General features: G+C 44.5%; 1 protein-coding gene and 1 pseudogene across 1 annotated transcript in view; one reads left to right on the top strand and one right to left on the bottom strand.

Moving 5' to 3' along the window:
* Positions 1-17,530, top strand: part of LOC116978604 — a 37,543-nt gene extending 20,013 nt beyond the window's left edge. The window contains exons 6-10 of the mRNA XM_033029870.1: positions 7,859-8,131; positions 11,340-11,450; positions 16,530-16,592; positions 17,004-17,047; positions 17,179-17,530. Of these exons, the coding sequence (XP_032885761.1) occupies positions 7,859-8,131; positions 11,340-11,450; positions 16,530-16,592; positions 17,004-17,047; positions 17,179-17,247 (560 nt within the window). The 3' untranslated portion in view covers positions 17,248-17,530. The remainder of the gene's footprint in view (positions 1-7,858; positions 8,132-11,339; positions 11,451-16,529; positions 16,593-17,003; positions 17,048-17,178) is intronic.
* LOC116978839 lies at positions 5,564-5,677 on the bottom strand (annotated as a pseudogene).
* Positions 17,531-26,002: the final 8,472 nt, after the last annotated feature.

The following is a 26,002-nucleotide window of genomic DNA, read 5'->3' as shown; positions in this document are numbered from 1 at the left end:
AGGACAACAGAAGTAAACTAAACGGGTAATACGGCTGAAAAAATGATGTACGAGGAGAAGCTGGCCAAGAATATAAAGAAGGACAGTAAAAGCTTATTTAGATATGTTAAGGGAAAAAGAGTAGCAAAGTCAAATGTGGGTCCCTTGAAGGCAGACATGGGTGAAATTATTATGGGCAACAAGGAAATGGCAGAAGAGTTGAATAGATACTTCGGATCTGTCTTCACTAAGGAAGACACAAACAATCTCCCTGATGTACTGGAGGACAGAGCATCTAAGGGGGTAGAGGAACTGAAATAAATTTTAATTAGGCGAGAAATATTATTGTGTAGGCTAATGGGATTGAAGGATGATAAATCCCCTGGTGTTCTGATGGTCTGCATCCCAGGGTCCTCAGGGAGGTGGCTCTAGAAATAGTGGACGCATTGGTGATCATTTTCCAATGTTCAATAAATTCAAGATCAGTTCCTATGGATTGGAGGATAGCTAATGTTATCCCACTTTTCAAGAAAAGAGCAAGAGAGAAAACGGGGAATTACAGACCAGTTAGCCTGCCTTCGGTGGTGGGAAAGTCAATTATTAAAGAGGTATTAATGGGGTATTTGGATAGCAGTAAAAGGATTAGTCCAAGTCAACATGGATTTATGAAAGGGAAATCATGCTTGACTAATCTTCTGCAATTTTTTGAGGATGTGACAAGTAAAATGGATGAAGGGGTGCCAGTGGATGTAGTGTATCTAGACTTTCAGAAAGCCTTTGCTAAGGTCCCGCACGGGAGACTGGTGACCAACATTAGAGCACATGGTATTGGATGTAGGGTGTTGACATGGATAGAAAATTGGTTAGCCGACCGGAAGCAAAGAGTAGGAGTGAACGGGTCCTTCTCAGAATGGCAGGCAGTGGCGCGTGGAGTGCCGCAAGGCTCGGTGTTGGGGCCGCAACTGTTTACCAAATATATTAATGATTTGGAAGAGTGAATTAGGAGCAACACCAGCAAGTTTGTGGATGACACAAAGCTGGGTGGCAGTGTGAACTGTGTGGAGGATGTTAGGAGGTTTCAGGGTGACCTGGACAGGTTGAGTGAGTGGGCAGATGCGTGGCAGATACAGTATAATATAGATAAATGTGAGGTTATCCACTTTGGTGGCAAAAACAAGGGGGCAGATTATTATCTCAATGGGGTTAGGTTAGGTAAGGGGGAGGTGCAGCGAGACCTGGGCGTCCTTGTACACCGGTCACTGAAAGTGGGCTGACAGGTACAGCAGGCAGTGAAGAAAGCTAATGGAATGTAGGCCTTCATAACAAGAGGATTTCAGTATAGGAGTAAAAAGGTTGTTCTGCATTTGTATAGGGCTCTGGTGAGACCACATCTGAAGTATATGTACAGTTTTGGTCTCCTAATTTGAGGAAGGACATCCTTGTGATTGAGGCGGTGCAGCGTAGGTTCACGAGATTGATCCCTGGGATGGTGGGACTGTCATATGAGGAAAGATTGAAAAGACTAGGTTTGTACTCACTGGAATTTAGAAGGATGAGGGGGTTCTTATAGAAACATATATAATAGTAAGATGAAATGAGAACTTACCAGTTTGATCTTTATTTTATGAGGAGTGACAATGAGCGATTATGCGAAGAAGGCCATCAGAACGCATGCGCGTCAACTTTCAAAGCAGCGGTGTGAAATCACAGATAACAGTAGTTGAACTGAACATAGTAAGATTGGAGAGAACTACAACCTACCAGATGACCTTTATAATATGAGGGTGGGAGCGGTAGGCACGTAATCGCTCATCGTAACTCCTCATAAAATAAAGATCAAACTTCAAACTGGTAAGCTCGTTTAATCTTACTGTTTTACTTCGGAGTCACGTGAGTGACTACGTGAAGATTTTAAAGCTCTGTGATTTCATGCCGTGTAAACGAGTCGACACAAGCACAACCGCAAATTTAACTGTTGACCACAGATAAGGGAAACATTCATAATGCATACAGACATGACATAGATTTGAAACATGCTGATGCTTTTGAAATGAACAAATAATAATTATAGCAACCCCTTTCTTCTGGGAGGAAACTATAAAATAGAACCTAAGATAGAGTTGGCAAATACCCCTGATCTGGCAATGGGTTACTATAAAATGTTTGGAGTTTGTTTATTAGACTATCCTGCAGCCGCTAGGATGTGGTCCAGCGGAACGTACATAACCCTTGCTGCTGATGTTGTAGTAGCCTGGGTGGAGTGAGATTAGAAAATATTAGAATCTACTCTTGCATGAGCCAAAACTCCCTTTGAACCACCTGGAGATGGTCTGAATTGATACCTTCTTATTAGGTTATTGTAACTAAAAAATACTGCTAGTATCAAAGCCTCTAATGCTCTAGGTGACCTAACATATTGTAGTAAATGTGTGACCACACATAACCGTAGGTCCATAGGGTATGCCATGAGAATTGGTTCGAAACCTGACGCCCCTGGGCTGGTCTGCTTAACTGAGTCATAAACATAAAATATTGTATTATTTGCAGATGTAACCATCCTGTCCAGTCGCAATTTATGTAGTGACTGGACCCGTTGCGCTAAGACCAACGCCATGAGGATAGCCACCTTTAGAGAGCTGGGCCAAAGATGAGGATGTAGCTGGAGCCCCCTGTTGAAGTAGTGTTAACACAAAGTCAATATCCCATACGTCCGTGTACTTGGGCCTGGGAGAACTTGTGTTAAAGATATCCTTTATAAACTGGATATCTGTGGGTGAGACCCAACCGTGTGGGTCCAGCTTGCTGCAGCAAATATGATGAGAAGGCACGTTTGGCACAGTAAATGGCACTATAACTTAATTTATTGTCAAATACCCATTTGAAAATGAACTCCACGACGTCAGTAGTCCGTGCCGTATCATATGTAACATTAGCATTTAAAAAAAAACGCTTCCCATCTCCTGAAGAGGAAAAATACTGCTTTTTTGGGGCTATCCCTGCACTCTGCAGTGAGCACATACATGGATCGGTCTGAAAACCCGAGCCGCAGGAGCAGTTTACTCAGAATCTGCAAGTCAATAATTTGATTTTATCATGCAGAGACTGGTTTCCCAAGCCACAGGCAGAACCAGCAAAGTTTTATGTTTAGAATAATCATATAAGTTTGTATTATTATTCCCGACAAAAGCGGGAACCATGGCTGCATAGGCCAGTCAGACAGTATGAAAGCCTGAAGCGGGATTGCTGACTTTATTGCAAGACCCGACTGATGAGGCAAAATGGAGAAAAGACATAAAAGAACATTCCTCCTCCGAGTAGCGAGAGTGTATCTCTTGCCACTGTTATGCCCCATATTTTTGCAACCGGTGAATGAGCCTGGGTGTAAACACATCGATGTTTGGTGTTCCATCGAGCCATAATTTCATAAAATACCTTGTGATCCAACACCCATTCTGTGTTGTCATTGATTTTACGTGATGATACACCAGTGCCAAATGAGATAAGGTAAATTATTACAGGATACTATGACTTGATTGCACCCATGTGACTAACATATGCCACCACCATAGTAGAGCATGCAGTTATGCATATTCGCACAATAACCCTTTTTTTTAAAATCAAAATCTTTTTATTTAGTTTTCAAGACATAACAAGGTGCAAAGTTGTCCATTTGTTACAGACAGAGTGTACGAAAAGAATAAATAAAAAAACAACTTATGCCAACATATAACAAGAAAACGACAATAAAAGAAAAATGAGATACCAAAAATAATCCCTCCCCAGTCACTGCCAGTGAGCATTTGCAAATATCAGCCTGTCACAGCAATAATCCCCGATAAATGAATGGGTAGACTGTTAATGTTAAACTGTACTTGATGATCAACCATTTACAAAGTCTGGAATGCATTTAAAAAAGGTCCCCACGCTTTCTGAAACCTTCCATTTGAATGTTGAAGTGAGTACCTAATTTTCTCGAGCTTTAGGCAGGATATAATATCTGTCAGCCATTGTATATGAGTGGGCACAATAACCCTTTAACCCATAGAATGCACCCAGTGTTTATAGGTAGTTGATACCAATAACTGAAGAATTGGTAACTCATGCAAATCTCATTTGTCTCCGCGGGTCGCCGCGCTGGGTCGACGCGCTGGAACTCCGGTGAGCTGGGACCGGCGTTAAAAACATCGCGGAGCTGCGGGCGGCAGCGCTGAACTTACATCGGGAGCCTGGGATCTCGCGACGAGATCGCCAGTTGAGCTCCATTCGGCGCGGCCTTGTCGGCTCCGGAAGCCACGGTCTCGAGTAGGGAGGCGGCCGCTCCAGGGTTCCCAGGCCGCTGAGAGGACTCTCCCGACGCCGGAACACCATCACCCGGCGAGGACGGCCTGGAACATCGGGCCTCCGTGAAGGCAACTGTGGAGGCCTCAATAGGCCCGACTATGGGTGAACATTGGGGATGGGACTGGACTTTGTGCCTTCCCCCATAATGGGAACCATTGTGGGGGGATGTTTTTATGTTTTTATGTTGAAGCTATTTATTATTGGTATGTTTGTATTCTTTTTTAAGTGCTGCATTGGCAAAAAGAATTTCACTACACCTAGGTGTATGTGACAATAAATACAACCTTTGAACCTTTGAACCTTTGAACTAGAGATGGCATTCGTAATTTTCCATCTTTGAGCACTAGCAGCAGTTTGTGATATAACTGACGATTTACTGACCAAAACTACTGGAGCAATGCTGAATACTGTTTGTCCACCATTGTGACTTTGGTAGCTTCAGCTGGTAATATCATAGGTCTGTGAACAATGGCCTACATGGCACTTGAGAGGTTTCTACTTTGCATGATGTAAGTTCTGATCATGCAAAAGCCCCACTTACACAGCTGAATCACAGCTACGATATTGCCAATTACACTTGATGAATAGAAAGCTGTTTTATAACAACAAGGTTGTTACAGGCTTCTATTAATTCCAATCTCTTGCCCCAGGGCGGAATCACAAGCAAATTAATAGTTAAAGGTAAATCCCAATAATCAATAAGTCTAGTTGGTATCAACTTAAATTTAACTGGATGGATGAGGAACCCCAATTTCTCAAATATAGTTTGAGGCTGAAACAGTTAATTTTAGCAAAATACAGTTAAAATTTCATCCGGACAAGATATAACAAGTGTTTTTAAGCTCTGAGCAGTCCAAGTTACAAGATTTTAGTAAATAACTTGGGAGCTGAAGTTAGCCCATTTTGCAATGCTTTAACAGTTATCATTGCCTCATCCAGATAAATTTCAAATGTCTCCGGTGATCCCTGTGAATGGGAACTGAATAGAATGTATCTTTGAGATCGAAGCATGCCATAAAGATCCTATGGAAATCAGTTGTTAGTCAGTAACGAAGTTTCCTATTCTGAAGTTTATACTGCACATGCGAGTTAAACGACATTCTCCATCTTTCACAATGAACAGGCCACGCCTGCCATAATTCCGTGCCTGCCTCGAATGCCAACTCTGGCCATAATACAGAGGCTGCCTCGAAAAACAACTCTGGCCCCAATTCCAAGCCAGCTTGGAACCCTAGTATTGTGCAGTTTAACATGGTTAGATGCCACCAAGTAGATGGCAATGCCTTAACCATTTGTATGTTGGAAGGCCACTAGGGCCCCTTCCATCCTTATCAAGGGGAGTGCTTTCATACAACACATAAACTAATCACATGTTATCATTATCATTTGTACAAAAAACAAGTGTAAATATTACCAACTTGTAAGTGGTCCACATACCCCATGTTTTGGAAGTGCCAGACCCACCTACCTGCATGGTTACCTTGGTTGGAGAGTAGGACTGGTAGGGTGCGTGGATTCCATATTTTTCCTGAGACCGACTTGGGCCTTTGCTTAAAAGGCCTCTGCCCAGCTTTCACGCTACCACCAGCTTCAGTGAACCGCTTACTGCCGATGGAGGTGTGGGGTGTGTTGTCACCGAAACGATGAAGCTTTGCTCGTCGTTGGTACCTTGATTGGTCCGACAGCTTTTCTTTCCTCATCCAGGTCTTACCTGTTGAATAGGTCTTACCTGAAGAGAAGATTCGGCGGCTCCTCTAATGTCACCCCTGATAGCACTGTTCACTGCCGGCACTTGTAGCGTGAGGGGAACTCTGGCCCCTTCCGGGTATTCTGCCAATGGCTGGTAACCGACTCTTCTGGCAGCAACACCTTCATTTGCGAGGATTCCCTTGAAGACATGCGCATGTGCTCCAGTATGACATACTTTAGAATTTAAAGTCAGTTACACACTGACCACTTGCACTCCCCTCCACAGAGAGGGAGGTTCGTAGGAAGCCCTGAAACAGGTGCTGCCGCAGGCCCCTGAGGATACCTGTGCTGATATGGCCCCTCCTACGGACCTATACCAGGAAGGGACATCACATTTTAGAGATAAACGCCCGAGGGCGCTATCCATGCTCCATTTTACCCATAGCTAGAAAACTGACCCCGAATGCTCCCCTTCTCTGAGAGGGAGACATTGTGCAGCCCTGTAACAGGTGCCGCTGCCGCGGGCTCCCGAGGAGTCCCGGAATGATAGCTCCCTCCTTTGGAGCATATCATTGTGGAGCAAACTCTCCATTAGGTGCTCCATGTGGGTTAGACGTCCGAAGACACTACCCATTGAAGGAGGGGAACCCTCCTGGCCTGACTTGCCCGAGTCCAAAGGCCTGACCGACATTGTTGGTTTTACCCCCTTTCAAGGGTACCACAGCAGTCTGGGAGCCGCTGATCAGCGACTCTGGTGTGACTTCTCCTGGATTTACCCCCTCCACGGGAACCACAGCATCTGGGAACCGCTGACCGCATGTCAGCGACTGGGGTAGCGAACCCGCACTTCCGCGGTCCGGACCGGAGTCTCCCCACGGCCCATAACCGGTTTTCCCGCAGCCCGTCCGGACTTCGCCCCGAAAATATCCAGCAGGAAACCTCTGTAAAAAGAGATTCCTGCAAGAAAAAACAGAACCTGGTAAGGAATACAAAACTTACCTGCAGGTTTAAACTTACCGCTGGCAGGAGAGACGTGCCTGCCAGTCAGTCGATGCATAATGCGTCTGCGTAATTGACGCGCATGCGTTCTGACGACCTTCTTCACGTAGTCACTCACGTGACTCCGAAGTAAAATTATAAAAGGACTGGACAAGCTAGATGCAGGGAAAATGTTCCCAACCAGGGGCCACAGTCTTAGAATAAAGGGGAGGTAATTTAAGACTGAGGTGAGAAAAATCTTTTTCACCCAGAGAGTTGTGAATTTATGGAATTCCCTGCCACAGAGAGCAGTGGAGGCCAAGCCACTGGATGGATATAAGAGAGAGTTAGATAGAGCTCTAGGTGCTAGTGGAGTCAAGGGATATGGGGAGAAGGCAGGCACGGGTTATTGATAGGGGACGATCAGCCATGATCACGATGAATGGCGGTGCTGGCTCAAAGTGCCGAATGTCCTCCTCCTGCACCTATTTTCTATGTTTCTATGTTTCTATATGCTGCTTGCAGAGTAACCTGTTACAACAATAGTGGTCACTATTCTGAACGTCTCACTCAGATGCTCCTCAAATAATGTCCAAATTCCTCTTTTCCACCGGAAGTTGCTGATTAATCTTTAGAGTCATCTTGAAATATGAAAAAGGCTACAATTCATGGAGGGTGTTATGTCCAGCACTGTGGGTAGTGGGAGCATTGTGGGAATTGGTGATTATTCTCAAAGTTGGTGTTCTCAACGTTGGTGCAAAAGCTTGTCAGTGATCCTTTGGATTAGTTTTACAGGCATCAGGGTTTAAAAAAACATTGGGCAGAAACTCCAGCTGTTGTTTTAATTCTCAGTGAATTTCTTGTTTCCCAGCTGAACAATCTAATGCAGCGACTGAGGGAGACAACGTTACCCTGACCTGCTCTGTGTCAAAGGTCACTGAGTCAATGAGACTTGTTTGCATCAATGGTGATGGCAAAATAGTGGGAGAGAAAATTTCCAAGGAGCCAAGGCAGGAAGAGAAATCTTTACAGCTGATCATTCCAAAAGCTGTTGCAGACAAAAGGAATCATCCCTGCGGTTTGTTTCTTCAAAATACTCCCAAGGTTTTAATTCCATATGGTCTGAATTCATTGCAACCCAATGGTAAGTGTCTTGTCTTCTGCTCTTTGTAATTTCCACAGAAACGTAATATTATTTATTTCTTCTAACGTATCATATTTCATAACCCACTGCGGTTAGTTTCTCTGGTAACTCCTGCCCACTCTGTGGAAGGGTCTGTGGATCCCACATTGTCATCAACAGTAACATCTGAATCCGCACAACTGGGGAATTAAAAAAAAACATTCTCAGGACTATACGTAGATGTCAGTAGCATGCTGTTACTGTAGATAAATGTGACACATTTGTCCAGAAATTGGATGTCACCCATTCCTTGGGCATTAAATGTGTGGTGTAGGTACTCCTAGTATCCAATGACTGCCTCCTCAAGATCACAAATGGGATGAGAATTAATTTCAAAATTAGCTTTTGGACATTTTTGTCCTGAAACAACAGAGGAGTTGTGTCATTATCATTGGGGCGATGGGTGTGTCCTATCACACACAGACATGAATTCAAGACAATGCTCAGACACACAATGAGCACTGTTGCATTTGAGATATATTTTATCAAGCCCTTCCTCATGTCTCCATCTGCACTTTCATTCAATGGCTCAGAAGTCAAGTGAACTCAATAAATATCCAACAATATTTAATGCTTTCTGCTTTAACACTTCTTCGGGAAAGCTTTATTTTACCGACCCTGCAGTTTCAATACACCAACACATGTAAAACTCTCCCTGGCAACAGCAACTTTCTTCATGATGGTCACTGTGAGCTTTTGGTTGCTGTTTATTTTCTCCTGCAGAGCAGCAGTCTCCCTCTGGGTGAGGACAATAGGGCTCTGACTACAGTTGGCTGAGAGTCCACTGAGGAATGAAGACTTTGTTTGTGCTCTGCCTGTGCCTCAGTGACAGTAGAACCCTGCTCCAGCAGCCGCTGCACCAAGGGAGAGGCCACCCCCACACCCACTCCCACTGTTGTGTCCCCAACCCTTTGATTGGAAACCTGTGCTCATGGCTCTACAGAAAGCCGTGCGGAAGGTTGGAGATGGGATCTCTGACACTCCTTGACATCTCTTCCATGCTGTAGGGTGGAGAAACCTTCCCATGTACTCATCCTCATCACAGTTTCCATCAGACTCCTCTGGGGCAGATCTGAATTTGAACCCTGACCTCCAAGGAGTTGCTATACAAGCCTCCCAATCCTTTGGTCTAACTACAGCCGACTGCTGCCCAGTCTGAAGTGTCCAGCAAGTGATGGAGCCTTAAACTACATGGGTTTGTGAACAGATTGGCAGGTGTGCAGCATTGATGAACTGGTCAACCTTACTAGAAGAAATGAAAGATTATGCACAAAAATGCACAGAAGAATTTTCTGCTGCATTGCAATAGAATAGCAATAGGTTGGTCTAGTTCTTGATCAAAAGAAAAAGAAGTACATCTGATTAAATATGAAATAAAATCAGAGAATGCTGGAAGCATTCATCAGGTCAGAAAGCATCTGTAGAAAGATGAATATAATGAAGGTTGCTGATTGAAAATGTTTTGTGAGAATCCGTCAAAGTATTTTCAGATAAAAAAAAAAAAATTACACTACTTCAATCTGCACTACAATCTGTGCACCATTCTGCTATTTTGGGCATTCCTTGTAGGAATCCTTATAGCATTTGTCACGCATATTGTCAAAAAGGCTTTCAGTACATTCGCCTTGATCAGTCAAAGGATTGTGTATGGAAGTTGGGATGTTATGTTACAGTGTACAAGACGTTGATGAGGCCGCATTTAGAATATTGTGCTCAGTTTTGGTCACCCTGCTATAGGAAAGATTTTGTTAAACTGGAAGGAATCAGAGAAAAATTATGAGGACATTGCCAGCACCTGAGGGCCTGAGCTATAGGGAGAAGTTACCAGGCTTGGACATTATTCCGTGGAGGGCAGGAAAGTGAGGAATGATATTATAAAGATGTTTAAGATTATATGGGGAATAAATGGGGTAAATGCACAGCCTTTTAACCAGAGTAAGGGAATTAAGCTGAGAAGGGAAAGATTAATAGGATATTGAGAGGCAACTTTTTCACACAGAGGGAGCTGGGTATATACATTAATAGACATTAGCCAATAGGTGCAGGAGTAGGCCATTCAGCCCTTTGAGCCAGCACTGCCATTCAATGTGATCATGGCTGATCATACCCCATCAGTACCCCGTTCCTGCCTTCTCCCCATATTCCTCAACGCCGCTATCTTTAAGAGCCCTATCTTGCTCTCTCTTGAAAGTATCCAGAGAACCGGCCTCCACCGCCCTCTGAGGCAGAGAATTCCACAGACTCACAACTCTCTGTGAGAAAAAGTGTTTCCTCATCTCCGTTCTAAATGGCTTACTCCTTATTCTTAAACTGTGACCTCTGGTTCCGGATCCCCCAAAATCGGGAACATGTTTCCTGCCTCTAGCATGTCCAAACCCTTAACAATCTTCTATGTTTCAATAAGATCCCCTCTCATACATCTAAATTCCAGAGTGTACAAGCCCAGCCGCTCCATTCTCTCAGCATATGACAGTCCCGTCATCCCGGGATTTAACCTTGTATTAGCTGCCAGAGGAGTTAGATGAGGCATGTATGATAACAACATTTAAAAGACATTTTGGCAAGTGCATGGATAATTAAGGTTTAGAGCAGTGGTTCTTAATGTTTTTGGCAACAAATTGATATGTTATTTATGACCCCTTCATGACCCCTTGCAAAGCCCCAAACGACCCCCCCCCCCCCCACAGGGGGTCATTACCCCCACGTTAAGAACCACTGGTTTAGAGGGATATGTGCCAAACGGGTCAAAGTAGGACTCGAGTGGATGGGGCAGCTTAGTTGGCATAGGCAAGTCACGGGGAAGATCCTGTTTCCCTGCTGTTTGAGTTTATCATTATAGAACCCTTGGACAATGGGCAGCATCACAGCTGACTTGGATCCAGCTATCTGCACATATCTCACGCCAGACAGGGTCGCCGAATTGAAAGCAGGAACAATAACCTTGTGTCATTTGTTTCCTGTCGTTAACTGATGGGTACTGAGGTCAGTTATAGCTCTCAGATCTTCCTGAGCGAGGTCTGTTAACCTGGATCAGGAAGTAAGTCCAGGACCTCTGGACTCTGCTGGTTAATTATAAACTAGACCACATGATTACAGCTGGAAAATTGGAAATGCTTTGGAATGATGGTTTAGAAACTCAAAGTAACATCTGTGCTTATTCTTCTGACAGATTATTCCCCTCCAAAGCAAATTATTATTATCATTATTATTAGCATCATGGCTTCTCTGCTCTTCATTATCCTGACAGTGGTGGTGTTTCGGGGAATTCGTAAGTGGAGAGGTAAGGTGTAATTTTTTTCTCAATGTGCTGAAGAGAAAAGAACAGTTACTGGAATTAAATGAATGAATGAATAAATGTATTGGCCAAGTATATTCATATACAAGGAATTTGCCTTGGTGCTCCGCCAAGTGACAACATGACATACAGTGACAGTTAGGAATCTATCTAATATATAAAACTGTGTGCCTGTCGCCTGCCGTCCGTCCAGCTGCCTTTCTTCCTTTTGATTCGTTTCCATCGTGTGATGTCACAATGCCCAATGCTCGCAGATGTCCAATCACAATGCCCAATGCTCGCAGATGTCCAATTGGAATGGATCCATTTACATGGACGGCTGCTGGCTGCATTTCTTCCTTTGATTCACTGCAACTCCGAAACCAGATGCAGAATCGCCAACATCTTTTCCATTTCGGTAGAGATTTCACTTTTCTTTCTAAGTATCCGCTCCTCATTACATTTCGTTGTGTTTAAGTACACGTTTTTAATCAAATGCTTCCCCCCCCCCCCCCCCCCCAATATTTCAAAAATAAACTGGCTTCTCACCCATAGAAGCAGCACCAGCCCCTGGTGAACATTCCATCGTGTGATGTCACAATGCCCAATGCTCACAGATATCCAATCGGAATGGATTCATTTACATATGCCTTTGCAGGAGCCCCAGCCCCTGGTGAACGTTCCATTGTGTGATGTCACAATGCCCAATGTTCACATATGCCCAATCGGAACTTAAGAGGGAGTTAGATGTGGCCCTTGTGGCTAAAGGAATCAGGGGATATGGAGAGAAGGCAGGTACAGGATACTGAATTGGATGATCAGCCATGATCATATTGAATGGTGGTGCAGGCTCAAAGGGCCGAATGGCCTACTCCTGCACTTAATTTCTATGTTTCTATGTTTTCCTCTCCTCACCCCTTTCCCTCTCCCACCCATCCCTCTCTCCCCCAACCCCCTTCCCTCACTACCCCACCCCCTTCCCTCTCTCCCCCGCCCCCTTCCCCTACCCCTCTGTCCCTCTTCCACCACTCCCCCTACCCCTCCCTCCCCACTCTACCACTTCTCCCCCTTACCCCACCCCTCTCCCTCCCCCATCCCTCTCTCTTCCCCTCCCTTTCCCTCTCTCCCCCACCCCTTCCTCTTACCCCTCTGTTCCTCTTCCACCCACTCCCCCCTCCCTCTTCCACCACTCCCGCTACCCCTCTACCCCTCCCTCCCTCCCTCCCTCCCTCCCTCCCTCCCTCCCTCCCTCCCTCCCTCCCTCCCTCCCTCCCTCCCTCCCTCCCCACTCTTGCACTTCTCTCCCCCTTCTCTCCTCCCCTCCCTCTCCTCACCCCTCTCCCTCTCCCATCCCTCTCTCCCCCACCCCCTTCCCTCTCTCCCCCCACCCCCTTCCCCTATCCCTCTGTGCGTCTTCCATCACTCCCCCTACCCCTCTCCTCCTCCCTCCCCACACGACCACTTCTCTCCTCCACCCCCTCCACTCTCCCTCCCCACTCTTTCCCCTCTTTCCCCCCACGGCACTCCCCCTCCCTCCCTGTTCCCCTCCCTCCCCACCCCCCCACCCCTCCCTCCCCACATCTCTATCCCCATCCCCCTCTCTCACCCCCTATCCCGCTCTCCTTTCTCCCCCAAATCTGTACCGTTTCCTCCTCCTCCTCTCCCCTCCTTCCTCCTCTCCCCTCCGTCCCCTCTTCTCACCCCCCTCCCCCCACCCGTGTGTTTGGGGGGTGGTTAATATGAGTGTGATGCCGCAGCCCCCCCAATATTAAAAAAAATACTGGCTTCTCACCCATAGAATCCGCCCCAGCCCCAGCCCCAGCCCCTGGTGAACGTTCCATTGTGTGATGTCACAATGCCCAATGCTCAAAGACATTGTTGCCATAGAGGGAGTACAGAGAAGGTACACCAGACTGATGTCTGGGATGTCAGGACTTTCATATGAAGAAAGACTGGATAGACTCGGCTTGTACTCGCTAGATTTTAGAAGATTGAGGGGGTATCTTATAGAAACTTACAAAATTCTTAAGGGGTTGGACAGGCTAGATGCAGGAAGATTGTTCCAGATGTTGGGGAAGTCCAGAACAAGGGGTCACAGTTTAAGGATAAGGGGTAAATCCTTTAGTACCGAGATGAGAAAAACATTTTTCACACGAAGAGTGGTGAATCTCTGGAATTCACTGGCACAGAAGGTAGTTGAGGCCAGTTCATTGGTTATATTTAAGAGGGAGTTAGATCTGGCCCTTGTGGCTAAAGGGATCAGGGGGTATGGAGAGAAGGCAGGTACAGGATACTGAGTTGGTTGATCAGCCATGATCATATTGAATGGTGGTGCAGGCTCGTAGGGCCGAATGGCCTACTCCTGCACTTAATTTCTATGTTTCCCTCTCATCACCCCTCTCCCTCTCCCACCCATCCCTCTCTCCCCCACCCCCCTTCCCTCTCTACCCCACCCCCTTCCCTCTCTCCCCCCGCCCCCTTCCCCCATACCACTCTGTCCCTCTTCCACCACTCCCCCTACCCCTCCCTCCCCACTCTTCCACTTCTCTCCCCTTACCCCACCCCTCTTCCTCCCCCACCCCTCTCTCTTCCCTTCCCTTCCCCTCTCTCCCCCACCCCTTCCCCTACCCCTCTGTTCCTCTTCCACCACTCCCCCGTCCCTCTTCCACCACTCCCGCTACCCCTCTACCCCTCCCTCCCTCCCTCCCCACTCCTCTCCCCTCTCCCCCTCATCCCTCCCCCACCCCCTTCCCTCTCTCCCCCACCCCCCTTCCCTCTCTACCCCACCCCCTTCCCTCTCTCCCCCCGCCCTCTTTCCCCTTCCCCTCTGTCCCTCTTCCATCACTCCCCCTACCCCTCTCCTGCTCCCTCCCCACTCTTCCTCTTCTTTCCCCCCTTCCCCCTCCTCTCTCCCCACTCCTTCCCCTCTCTCCCCCCACCCCTCTCCCCCTCCCTCCATCCTCCCCTCTCTCCCCACCCCCCCCACGTCTCTCTCCCCATCCCCCTCTCTCACCTCCTACCCCGCTCTCCTTTCCCTCCCAAATCTGTCCCGTTTCCTCCTCCTCCTCTCCCCTCTTCTCACCTCCACCTCCCCCCACCCCACCTCCCCCCACCTGTGTGTTTGGGGGGTGGTTAATGTGAGTGTGATGCCGCGGCCCCCCCCCCCCGCAAACGCCGTTAGGGAAACAGACCCAACGGGTCAGCACTTGGTCTAGTGACACATAAAACTTTAAACGTTAATAAAAGAACATTATCGATTAAACGTGAATTAAATAAAATACCAGAACAAAAGGAGGCTACAGATTTTTGGATACTGAGTAGAGCTACTACTCGTGTAAAAAAGCTCTTTTTATGTCTGGCTGTGGCAGCTTTGACAGTCCGGAGTCGCCTTCCAGAAGGAAGTGATTCAAAGAGTTTATGGCCAGGGTGAGAGGGGCCAGAGTGAGAGATCCTGGCCCTTGCATTCTACAATTTGTCAATGGAGGGAAGGTTGCAGCCAATTACCTTCTTGAATACCTTCTCAGCTAATCGGACGATTAGCTGCAGCCTCCGGATGTCGTGCTTGGTGGCTGAGCCAAACCAAACCATGATGTAGAAGATGAGGACAGACTCTACGATGAACATCTACGAATTGGACCATGTGCCTGTGGTAGATTGTGCTTCCTCAGCTGCCGCAGGAAGTGCATCCTCTGTTGTGCCTTTTTGAATGTGGAGTCGATGGTGCCCCCCCCCCCCCCCCCCCCCCCCCCCCCCCTCCCCCCATTTAAGGTCCTTGGAAACTATGGTTCCCAGAAACTTAAAAGATGCCACAGATGTGACTGTGGTATTGTTGATGGTGAGTGGGGTGAGGGGAGGGGGAGCTCTCCTAAAGTCCGCAATCAATTCCACTGTCTTAAGAGCATTGAGCTCCAGGTTGTTACGATGGCACCAGGATGCCAGCTGTGTCACTTCCTGTCTGTAGGCAGATTCCTCCCCATCCTGGATCAGTCCATAAATCTGTTTGTGTTTCTGTTGTTGAGAAGGTGGATTTCACATTTTTCAGTTCGCTAAAACATTATTATGTCTGAGCTATCAATGTTGTCATGACCAATCTCCTTTGCCTTCAGTTCACTTGTGTCCAACTGAGAGGGCAGAAAGATCTTAGTTTTACAAATAATCACAATGATAATCTCTGATCAGGTGGTACTTCCAATACGGCAGCAATCCCATAATACGGCAGTAGAGTGTCAGTTTCTATTGTATGATCAGATACTCTTCCAATCTGGTGTGCGTCTTTCTATGTTATGGCACATGGAGTCTATCAGAGAGATACCAGGGTATGAACAGAGCATTCTTTACTGAAAGCAGTAGCTCTCAACTAAACAGCAGTGCCTGGAGCACTGAACATTTGCATGGTGCCGCCCCTCCATTGGTCTGGCCACTCCTGTGATGCTGACCATCAAACAGCCTGATTGATGTTGCCCTCATGTTAGATTGGTTGCTGCCTCAGTGCTGAATCTCCATGGGCCTGGCCATTCCCCTCAACATCATCCTCCACAAACCTAAGTGCTGAAAATTCTGCTCCAAAGTTCCCAGCAGCAAAAGAGACACATTTATTGGAACAATATTCAATGTTAATTTAATTTAGAAGTAATCCCATTCTTATTTTGCTCTCTGTAATCAGACTTTATTGGATTTCAATATTCCATATATCCCTAAATGTTGTCCCTGTTTTCCTTGATCTATGCACTGTGGAAAGCTTGATTGTATTCATGTATTATACTTTTCCTTGACTGGAAAGCACACAAACAATAATGTATTTCAGTGGTCTAGTCTAGTCTAGTCAACACGAAGGTCTCAAAAAGCTGGAGTAACTCAGCGGGACAGGCATCATCTCTGGAAAGAAGGAATGGGTGACGTTTCAAGTCGAGACTCTTCTTCAGATCCAAAACGTCACCCATTTCTTCTCTCCAGAGATGCTGCCTGCCTGCCTCGCTGAATTACTCCAGCATTTTGAGTCCATCTTCGGTTTAAACCAGCATCTGCAGTTCCTTCCTATACTAAACAAAGGCCTTGACACTTATATAAATTGATTCTTCATTTCAGTCTCTGCAGAAACAGAAGATATCCATTATGGATCTATCACCTTCCAGAAAAAAGCGGCAACAGGTAAATCACTATTTTTCTTTTTTTTTAATCATTTTTTAGTTCTTTTTATCAACTGATTGTTGGCACTGGGTCTGAAATCTTGAATGTATGTGCATCTTAGAAACACATTCAGCATTCCAGGACCCTCACGCTGCCCATTGACATGTTCTAGGACAGTCAGTTGAGACTTCGTTGATACTTCAATATTCTCTGAGTGGGTTCAGGACCCCTCCAGAGATCTGAGCACTGACATCCGAGCTGATGTCACAACGACAGATTGCAATTGAGATTTCTGAACATCAATGTCTAGCTGGTCCTCTATAATTAAGTGGAAAGCTGTACGTTTCAGACATTTGTATTCCATCATCACGTCCTTTGTCAGTGTGATCCACCAGTGTCATCCTTTAATTGTGATGTTTCCAATTATCACAGGGCGCCGTGATGGAAAATCACCCTCCAACCAAGAGACAGATATGGTCAGTACATTCATTCCTTGTGGTGAAATACCAAGTAGCGCATTCTCAATTTCTGGAAGCTTCTGCAAAGTTTCGCTGATATACGAATATACGGCAACAAATTGTATTAAGGTGATCATTTTCTCTTTTAGTACCTGGCTTCTTCAAGGAACGACGATTCATCTGTCATCTATGCTCAAATAGCACAAACAAAGATGTGAATGAAGCGGAAAAAAAGTTCCACTCATTGAGACGGAAATGTAGAATGAAGCTTTTTTGTGAACTGAATTTTTACTTTCCAACTGCTGCAGCTTTTATCTTTTGTACTGCGGGAAGGCCAAGCTGGGGCTCAGAACACTCGGGTTTGGGGAGAACTTTGAATATGGTCAGAGGGATCATTTTAGATGTGAATGCAAATAATCCAAAGGAAAAGGAGGACAGGGTGGATATTCTGAACTTTTTCCCCAGGATGGAAATACTGGAGGGTATAGCCTTAAGATGGGTGTGGGGAGCGTTCGGGGGAAGGGGGGGGGGGGGGTGGAGGATGTGGGGTGCAAAGTTTAAAGGAGATGTGTGAGGCTACTTTTTTCACAAGAGTGTGGGTGCCAAGAACGCGCTGCCGAGGGAGGTGATGGGGGCAGATAGAATAGTGATATTCAAAAGAAATTTGGATAGGCAAAGGGATATGCAGATTATGGAGGGTTATAATGACAGGCAGATAAAGGTTGGTCTTGGCATCATGTTTGGTAGTGCTTAAGGAGATGCACGGGCAACTGTTTTACACAAGGGTGCTGAGTGCCGCTAATCTATTCACAAATATCACAAACACAAGCATGATTTAAAAGAAAAAATATGTTTCTCTCCGACATAGCAGTGTAGAATGTAGACTTTTGTGAACTGAATTCTTCGTTTTTCAACAACATAGAAAGCAGTTAAATAGCTTTTATATTTTGTTCATGCTCTGATTTAACATTGCACCAAGCTTACAATGGATCAATGCTGTTCCTGACGAATGACTTACAAATCAGTACCGGTTTTCTTAATATTGATTCAACATCTGTATTCAGCGTCTGAAAATGTTCCGTCAAAGATTGCAGATGCATTATGCAAAATAAATGCACCATTGCAGGTAATGTTAGTGTCCTTACATCTTGTATCTCTGAATTATAATTAGTAAAAGTAATGATTTAATTGAAATACAAAAATCCTAGTTATCAGCCAGATGTAAGAGTGCGAGAGAACTGGACTGTCAGAGGATTGGACAGACACTACTATTTTGTCTGCTCTCTTAACAGATCACCAGACTCTGCTCAATGGGCTTTGTGACCATTTCTGGGACTGACCTTGGTCACAATGGGCTTTGTGACCATTTCTGGGACTACTGCGGGAAGGTTGTGGAAGGTTATGCTGCAGCAGGCTGGCACTTTCGCTGAGATTGTGCAGGAAGGAGCAGAATGGGAGTGGGATGAGGCTGCAAGGAAGCTGACGTGAAACTCAGACAAGACCAAAGAGCCAGACAGACGGGGAAGGAAGAGTTTGGGTTGAATCCATAATTTGGCCAGGGGAAGGTTGAATGCACAATGGAGTTTAAGATCAATGGGGACCTGCAGTTATTGCTGATAACATCCACTCAAGATCTACCTGAATGTGAAGTATCTCAGCTACAAGACCACTGCATTGGGAAGGATGAACTAATCTGTTACAAGAAGTTGTACCTCAAAGGACTGACAGAGATTGACCCTAAAGTTGATTATGAGTCACTGAACATAGCACAGCGGGTAGAGAGGAATGATGTAATAACATCCATTGTTAAATTAATGTTACTGAAATTGCTCCACACCAGATAATAATAATAATAATAATAATAATAATAATAATAATAATAATAATAATAATAATAATAATAATAATAATAATAATAATAATAATAATAATAATAATAATAATAATAATAATAATAATAATAATAATAATAATAAACTTTATTACGGATTCGAGGTCCAGACAAGGGGCAACATTACATTTTTAAAAATGCATTGCATATTAAATATCATAAAGTACATATCAAATCTTAGTATATCACTTATAAAAGCATCATAAATTATATATTTTTTTAAAACACAATACATAAGTTAAAAATCCAGATTAAAAGAATGATCAATGTCCTACAACGAGACAAAGACACCAGTGTCTCCACAGCTGGGATTCGTAGCGTGTAGTTCTAACCCTTATGTTTGACAAGGTCACAACAATTACATTTTTAGAGTCATTTATCCTGCAAATACATTTATATATGTGATGTCTTAGGATAGCTAAAGTACTGACTCCTGCAGCCACAAACATATTACTGGCACTACACCATCTAGGTTTCCTTAGCAGTGTACTCATGGCATCGTTATATGCCACCTTTAGTCTCTGCAAACTTGTCTTTCCATAGTTCGAACACAGGTGTGCAGTGTAGAGTGGTGTGCAGTATGCTCTAAATAGCAACATCTTCACCACATCTGCACATGCACTAAATTTACGCAAGAGAATATTCGCCTGTACATACAGCAAGCGTCGTTGCCTATAAATATCCTCATCATCTGTTATTTGTTCTGTAATAATATGCCCTAGATATTTTACCTTATTACAGACACTAAGATTATTGTCAGACAATTTAAAATCAGAAATTTTAGACATTTATCCTCTTTGGTTCTACAGATCATAACAGGACTCTTACTAGCATTATATTTAATGTCATGTTCCACACCATACACAGAACATATAGTAAGGAGCTGCTGGAGACCAGCGCTAGATGGACTAAAGACCACAAGATCATCTGCATACATAATATGGTTCATAAAATATTACCAATCACGCACCCAGCATTACAGGCTTTCAATTGTTTAGACACATCATCAATATATAGATTAAAAAGGACTGGGAACAAAATTCCTCCTTGTCTAACACCATTGCTAACCCCAAATGGGGCTGAGACCCTATTGCCCCATTTTATTTGCATAGTCTGGTGGGCATGCCAGTAGGCCAGAATTCTAACAATGTATTTAGGCACCCCTCTTTGACTCATGTTATGAAACAGCTTTCTGTGATTAACACGGTCAAAGGCTTTGGAAGCATTAATAAAGCACATAAGGATTGAAGAGTTTTTGCCTCTATATTTGTTTACAATCTCCTTTAGGGCATATATGCATAAGTCAGTGCCATGTTTAGCTTTAAAGCCAAACTGGTTATCTGTGGAGTTAACAAACTCATTTATTCTATCCAGCAGAACTCTTTCTAAAACTTTTGACAATAATCTGGCTAAAGCTAGGGGCCTGTAATTATTTAGGCTGCCTACTTTACCGGCTTTGTCCTTAATGACCGGAACTAACTAAATTCTAGATCAATCTAGAATACCACAAATTTCAGCCTTTGAGACACAGGCCAAATCATCTCTTGAATACTGAGACATTAATATGTGCACATAACTCAATGTTATAAACTATGGCTGATGTTATTCTGACCAAGACAGATAATCGCTCATTAATTGCAGTAAACTCACTTTCCTCACATTGCTATCACTGTGAATCATGGACAGAGTATCTCATCCTTAGGTAAATCTTGTTATATTGCTGTTTAATAATTTTGCAATAATGGGGTGGCGGCTTTTCTCATTCATCTCGAATAATTTATTTTCACTATTCATGGGAAGGTCTGAAAGACAATGGATCAGAGCACAACTCCTGAATTCAAAGAGATTGCAGACACTGCAATCTAGAGTAACAACCCATCTACTGGATGAAACCAGACAACACGACAACATGGCTGGGAAAAACCTGCGATTATTCTCAATCTAACTTTCAGTTTTGGCACCAGCTTCTCACTTTCATCATCAAGGTTTGTATGGAGACATCTCCTCTCAATCTCCATTCATTGGCATCCTGTCTTGCAGGAGGCCAATGGATGCATTAGTGATAATTTTTCAAAACTCTTTAAATTCTGGAGTAGTTCCTGAGGATTGGAGGGTAGCTAATGTAACCCCACTTTTTAAAAAGGGAGGGAGAGAGAACACGGGGAATTACAGACCAGTTAATCTTAACATTGGTTGTGGCAGTCAGTTATTAAAGATGGGATAGCAGCACATTTGGAAAATGGTGAAATCATTGGACAAAGTCAGCATGGATTTACGAAAGGTATATCATGTCTGACGAACCTTATAGAGTTTTTCGAGGATGTAACTAGTAGAGTGGATAAGGGTGAACCAGTGGATGTGTTATATCTGGACTTTCAGAAAGCTTTCGACAAGGTCCCACATAAGAGATTAGTATACAAACTTAAAGCACACGGTATTGGGGGTCCATTATTGATGTGGATAGAGAACTGGCTAGCAAACAGGAAGCAAAGAATAGGAGTAAACGGGTCCTTTTCAGAATGGCAGGGAGTAACTAGTGGGGTACCACAAGGCTCAGTGCTGGGACCCCAGCTATTTACAATATATATTAATGATTTGGACGAGAGAATTGAATGCAACATCTCCAAGTTTGCGGATGACACAAAGCTGGGAGGCAGTGTTAGCTGTGAGGAGGATGCTAGGAGGCTGCAAGGTAACTTGGATAGGCTGGGTGAGTGGGCAAATGCATGGCAGATGCAGTATAATGTGGATAAATGTGAGGATATCCACTTTGGTGGCAAAAACAGGAAAGTAGACTATTATCAAAATGGTGGCCGATTAGGAAATGGGGAGATGCAACGAGACCTGGGTGTCATGGTACACCAGTCATTGAAAGTAGGCGTGCAGGTGCAGCAGGCAGTGAAGAAAGCGAATGGTATGTTATCATTCATAGCAAATGGATTTGAGTATAGGAGCAGGGAGTATAGGAGCATTTGTATAGCATATTGGTGAGACCACACCTGGAGTATTGTGTACAGTTTTGGTCTCCAAATCTGAGGAAAGACATTCTTGTCATAGAGGGAGTACAGAGAACGTTCACCAAACTGAGTCCTGGGATGTCAGGACTTTCATATAAAGAAAGACTGGATAGACTCGGCTTGTACTCGCTAGAATTTAGAAGATTGAGGGGGGATCTTATAGAAACTTACAAAATTCTTAAGGGGTTGGACAGGGTGGATGCAGGAAGATTGTTCCCGATGTTGGGGAAGTCCAGGACAAGGGGTCACAGTTTAAGGATAAAGGGGAAATCCTTTAGGACCGAGATGAGAAAAATATTTTTCACACAGAGAGTGGTGAATCTCTGGAACTCTCTGCCACAGAAGATAGTTGAGGCCAGTTCATTGGCTATATTTAAGAGGGAGTTAGATGTGGCCCTTGTGGAGAGAAGGCAGGTTCAGGATACTGAGTTGGATGATCAGCCATGATCATATTAAATGGCGGTGCAGGCTCGAAGGGCCGAATGGCCTACTCCTGCACCTATTTTCTATGTTTCTATGTCTTGGTGAGTGGAGTACTGAGGTCACTCCTGCAGCAGATCTCCATTGGCAGCTTGATGTGATATTTTCCAGGAATTGGATTCATGGCCACAACCTCACACCAGATTGTACAACAGATGTCCATGCCCCGTGTTGGGTTGGTCAAGCACCAAAACATTGATGAATCCCCCATCAACAAGCTCTTGTGGGTGGCAAGTGGTGCAGTAGATGGCTCGGTGGCTGGTAGAGCTGCTGCCTCACAGCACCAGAGACCGGGTTCAATCATGACCTCGGGTGCTGTCTGTGTGGAGTTTGCATGTTCTGCCTATGACCGCGTGGGTTTCAGAAACATTTCTGGAAATGACTAAGGTTTGACTGAGCAAATTAATGAATCAAGCCTGCCGCTTGAAGGAAGTGGGTGTCATCCGAGATGTCCTCTTTCTTTGGTAAATATGGTTTCTGTCCTGCAGTTGTAGATGGATCCCTCACACACATCTCCTCTGTGTCCAGTAGTTCTGCTCTCACTCCCGCTCAGTCCAGACAGAACCAGGATAAAGTTACCTTTCACTCCACCAGCCACCACATCCAACATTATTCTGATATTTCTGCTACCTTCAACGTGATCCCACCACCGGTCACATCTTCCCATCACCACCACTTTCAGCACCTGGCTGCTGGAAAACACCGGCACCCTAGACTGAGCTGTAGCCACAGTCATGTGAGCCACGGCTGTGTCCAATTCGCCAGAAATGGATCAACTCACCTGCACCTCAGCCTCCTCTTTATAAACCCAGGCAGTTCCAGCCAGAGGGATGGTGATGCTTTCCTTAAAGCAAGTGGGCATCTTAGATAGGATGAGCAAGAGGTTAAAGATGTCTGCAAATACTCCTGTCACCTAGTCTTTATGGGCCAGGTGCTTTCAGCCTGTTTGTGATGATTCCATTTGCAAGATAGTGGTCAAGGTGTATGTGAGGGAGTTTATAGTAGATGACAGAATAAAATCTGAAATACTAGAAGATAAGAATGCAAACAACTGAATACTAGAAATGTAAGAAGCATGGGTGAAGTAGCTCACTATCTAAAATGATTACATTTGAACCTGAGTCCTGATGGCCACAATGTGCTGTGTTAAAAGCTGAGGCGATTTCCTTTCTTCACTTTGTGGAGCCACAAGGATGGCAGATGCTGGAATCTGGATGAAAGCACCAACTGCTAGAGTTATTATCTTCTGGTTCAGGATCTCAGCCTAAAACGTGACAATCCCTCTCTCACCACAGATGCTGCTTGATCCGATGGGTTCCTCCAATAGTTTGTTTTTATTCCTTTAAGTTATGTTGGGTTTCCATGGGAACAATGTGGGAAACATAAGAGGAGGCAGACTTGGGGAGGGAGAAGTAAAATCGCCCTTGAAGCACACTGCACAATCTTGACTACAATCCTGACAGCAACAAACTACCTACGGACGTTGCAGTAATAATGTTGCACTAGATACTTTAGCTTGCACTATCATGGTCTGGTTTTCCTGGAATAATTAATAATATTATAGGGACAGCAGTTCGCAGGACGACCAAAATGACGGCAACGGCTGCAACAGGCCTTTGTGGCTAGCTATAGCTGGGACTGCAAAATGGTGCCAAAATGTTGCCTCTTGCATATGGTCTCAGGGGGCTATTGTGAACATTCTGTACTTACTGGGGGATTGTGCTCATATCCGGAGATAGTCTTACTGAGCTGTATGTTAAAAAAAAGTATTTCACTCTACCTTGGTACACGTGATAATAAAGAAACCATTGAACCATTGACCTTATTATAGATTTATTTGTGTGATTGTTATGTTTAATGTGTTTATAAAGCAGCAGCAAGTAAGATTTTCATTGTTTTGGTCTGGTATATGACATTTAAACATTCCCGACTTTTGGTAATTCAGTTACTAACCCATCGTAAATATTAGTTGTCAGGAGGAGATGCCAGAACCACAGACTGAAGCATCGCACCACATCCGAAAGGGAAGTTTGGGGTTTCCCACAATGTGTTTGCCATTGATACAGCTTCCTATCGGTGGGCTAGTGGTGAAAATCAGAAGTCTATTGAGTTGATCACATCCACTCTGTGTGATGCACTGTGGTGAATGGAATTCAAGAGCAGGTGCCATGTGAAGTGCAGAACTACTATTCATGTCATTTATTCCCATTCTGTTCTCCTGTTGATGGCACAGCCTCAGCCTTGGAAATGGTTGGAGAACACTTTGGGCCTGGACTGTTTTCTCACATCTTGGAGGAATGCGAGGTTAATGTGCCAAAGGTCATAGGGTGTTTCTGGGTTATAATTTAAGCCAGTGATTTGCCACATGTACACAAACCATAGCATAAAAAAATGGGTCAGGCAGCATCTCTGGAGAACATGCATAGGTGATGTTTCAGTCGGGGTCTTTCCTCAGAGTTAGGTAGCAGAATTAATCCAAGGATGAATCCCGACCAAAGATATTAATTTAAATTCCCCTAGTTTTGACAAACTGACCTCACTTCACGTCATATGATGAACCGTAAAGGAGCCGATGTTGGTTTTAGAGTCACAGCTTGGGCAGTTTGCTGCAGGATAATGAATAATGTGGTTCATCACGTGACCGTGACATGATGAGAACTACAGTATGTGACCTTAGAAAAGACCAGTTATTGTTCAGCATGAGTTTTGTAGTTATAGTTTTAAACATATCAGTGACTGAACACTTATGTTTCAGAGATGCTTGAATTTGTTTTTAATTTAAATTTAAAACTGATGAAAAGGTTGTCGTGTTTGGATTGGAAATCAGTTACTGGTGCGGTCTTAGTGGGATCAACTATTTACACTGAACATTAACAGTGCACTGTAGATACATGTGTAAATGACTCATATGTTATGGATGAGGACACCAACAGTAAGTAAAGCATGGGCCGCGGATCCGGGGGTGGGGGCTGCAGTCCCTCCACTTTTTTGGGGAGAGACGATTCATAAACCGAAATTATCCCGCCCGCAGGTGTATTTTTCTCTTCTTCTGAGGACCTCCAACATCCAGAATCACAGAACAAGCGCAATGATCATTGTTCTTGAGGGAAGGGCATATCTTTAGGTGTTGGTTGATTATTGTCCTGTACTGCAGTACAGTGCTAATATTAGTTTTGCATGCTATCCAATCAAATCAGATACTACTATAAAATAAAACAATCAAGCCAAATTCAAGTACAATAAGTAGAAAAGAGGGTTAAAAGATTGGGGCGATTATATTGAATGATAGTAGATCCTCCTCTGTGACCAACACACAAAGACTCGCCACTCTCCGGTGCCATCTTGTATCTCTATGATTCCAGAGGGCAGTCAGAGTTAACTACTTTGTGTGGATCACTTTTAAGCCTCTTCTCTGGCTATCGGATTTTACCTTTTTTGGTTCAATGAATATGTGCGACATTTCACACTGATGGAATCTCCATTAAAAATTGTGAAATGAGCAAAGATACCTTGCAAGCAGCAACACTAGACTTTGGACATAGAGACACTGAATACAGGAAACCCGCGAGGTTCCCATCGGCAGTT

The sequence above is a fragment of the Amblyraja radiata genome, chromosome 11 (assembly GCF_010909765.2).
Source record: "Amblyraja radiata isolate CabotCenter1 chromosome 11, sAmbRad1.1.pri, whole genome shotgun sequence".
Classification (NCBI taxonomy): domain Eukaryota; kingdom Metazoa; phylum Chordata; class Chondrichthyes; order Rajiformes; family Rajidae; genus Amblyraja; species Amblyraja radiata.
Note: the sequence above shows the minus strand (reverse complement) of the source record. Positions and strands in the feature narration are given on the sequence as shown.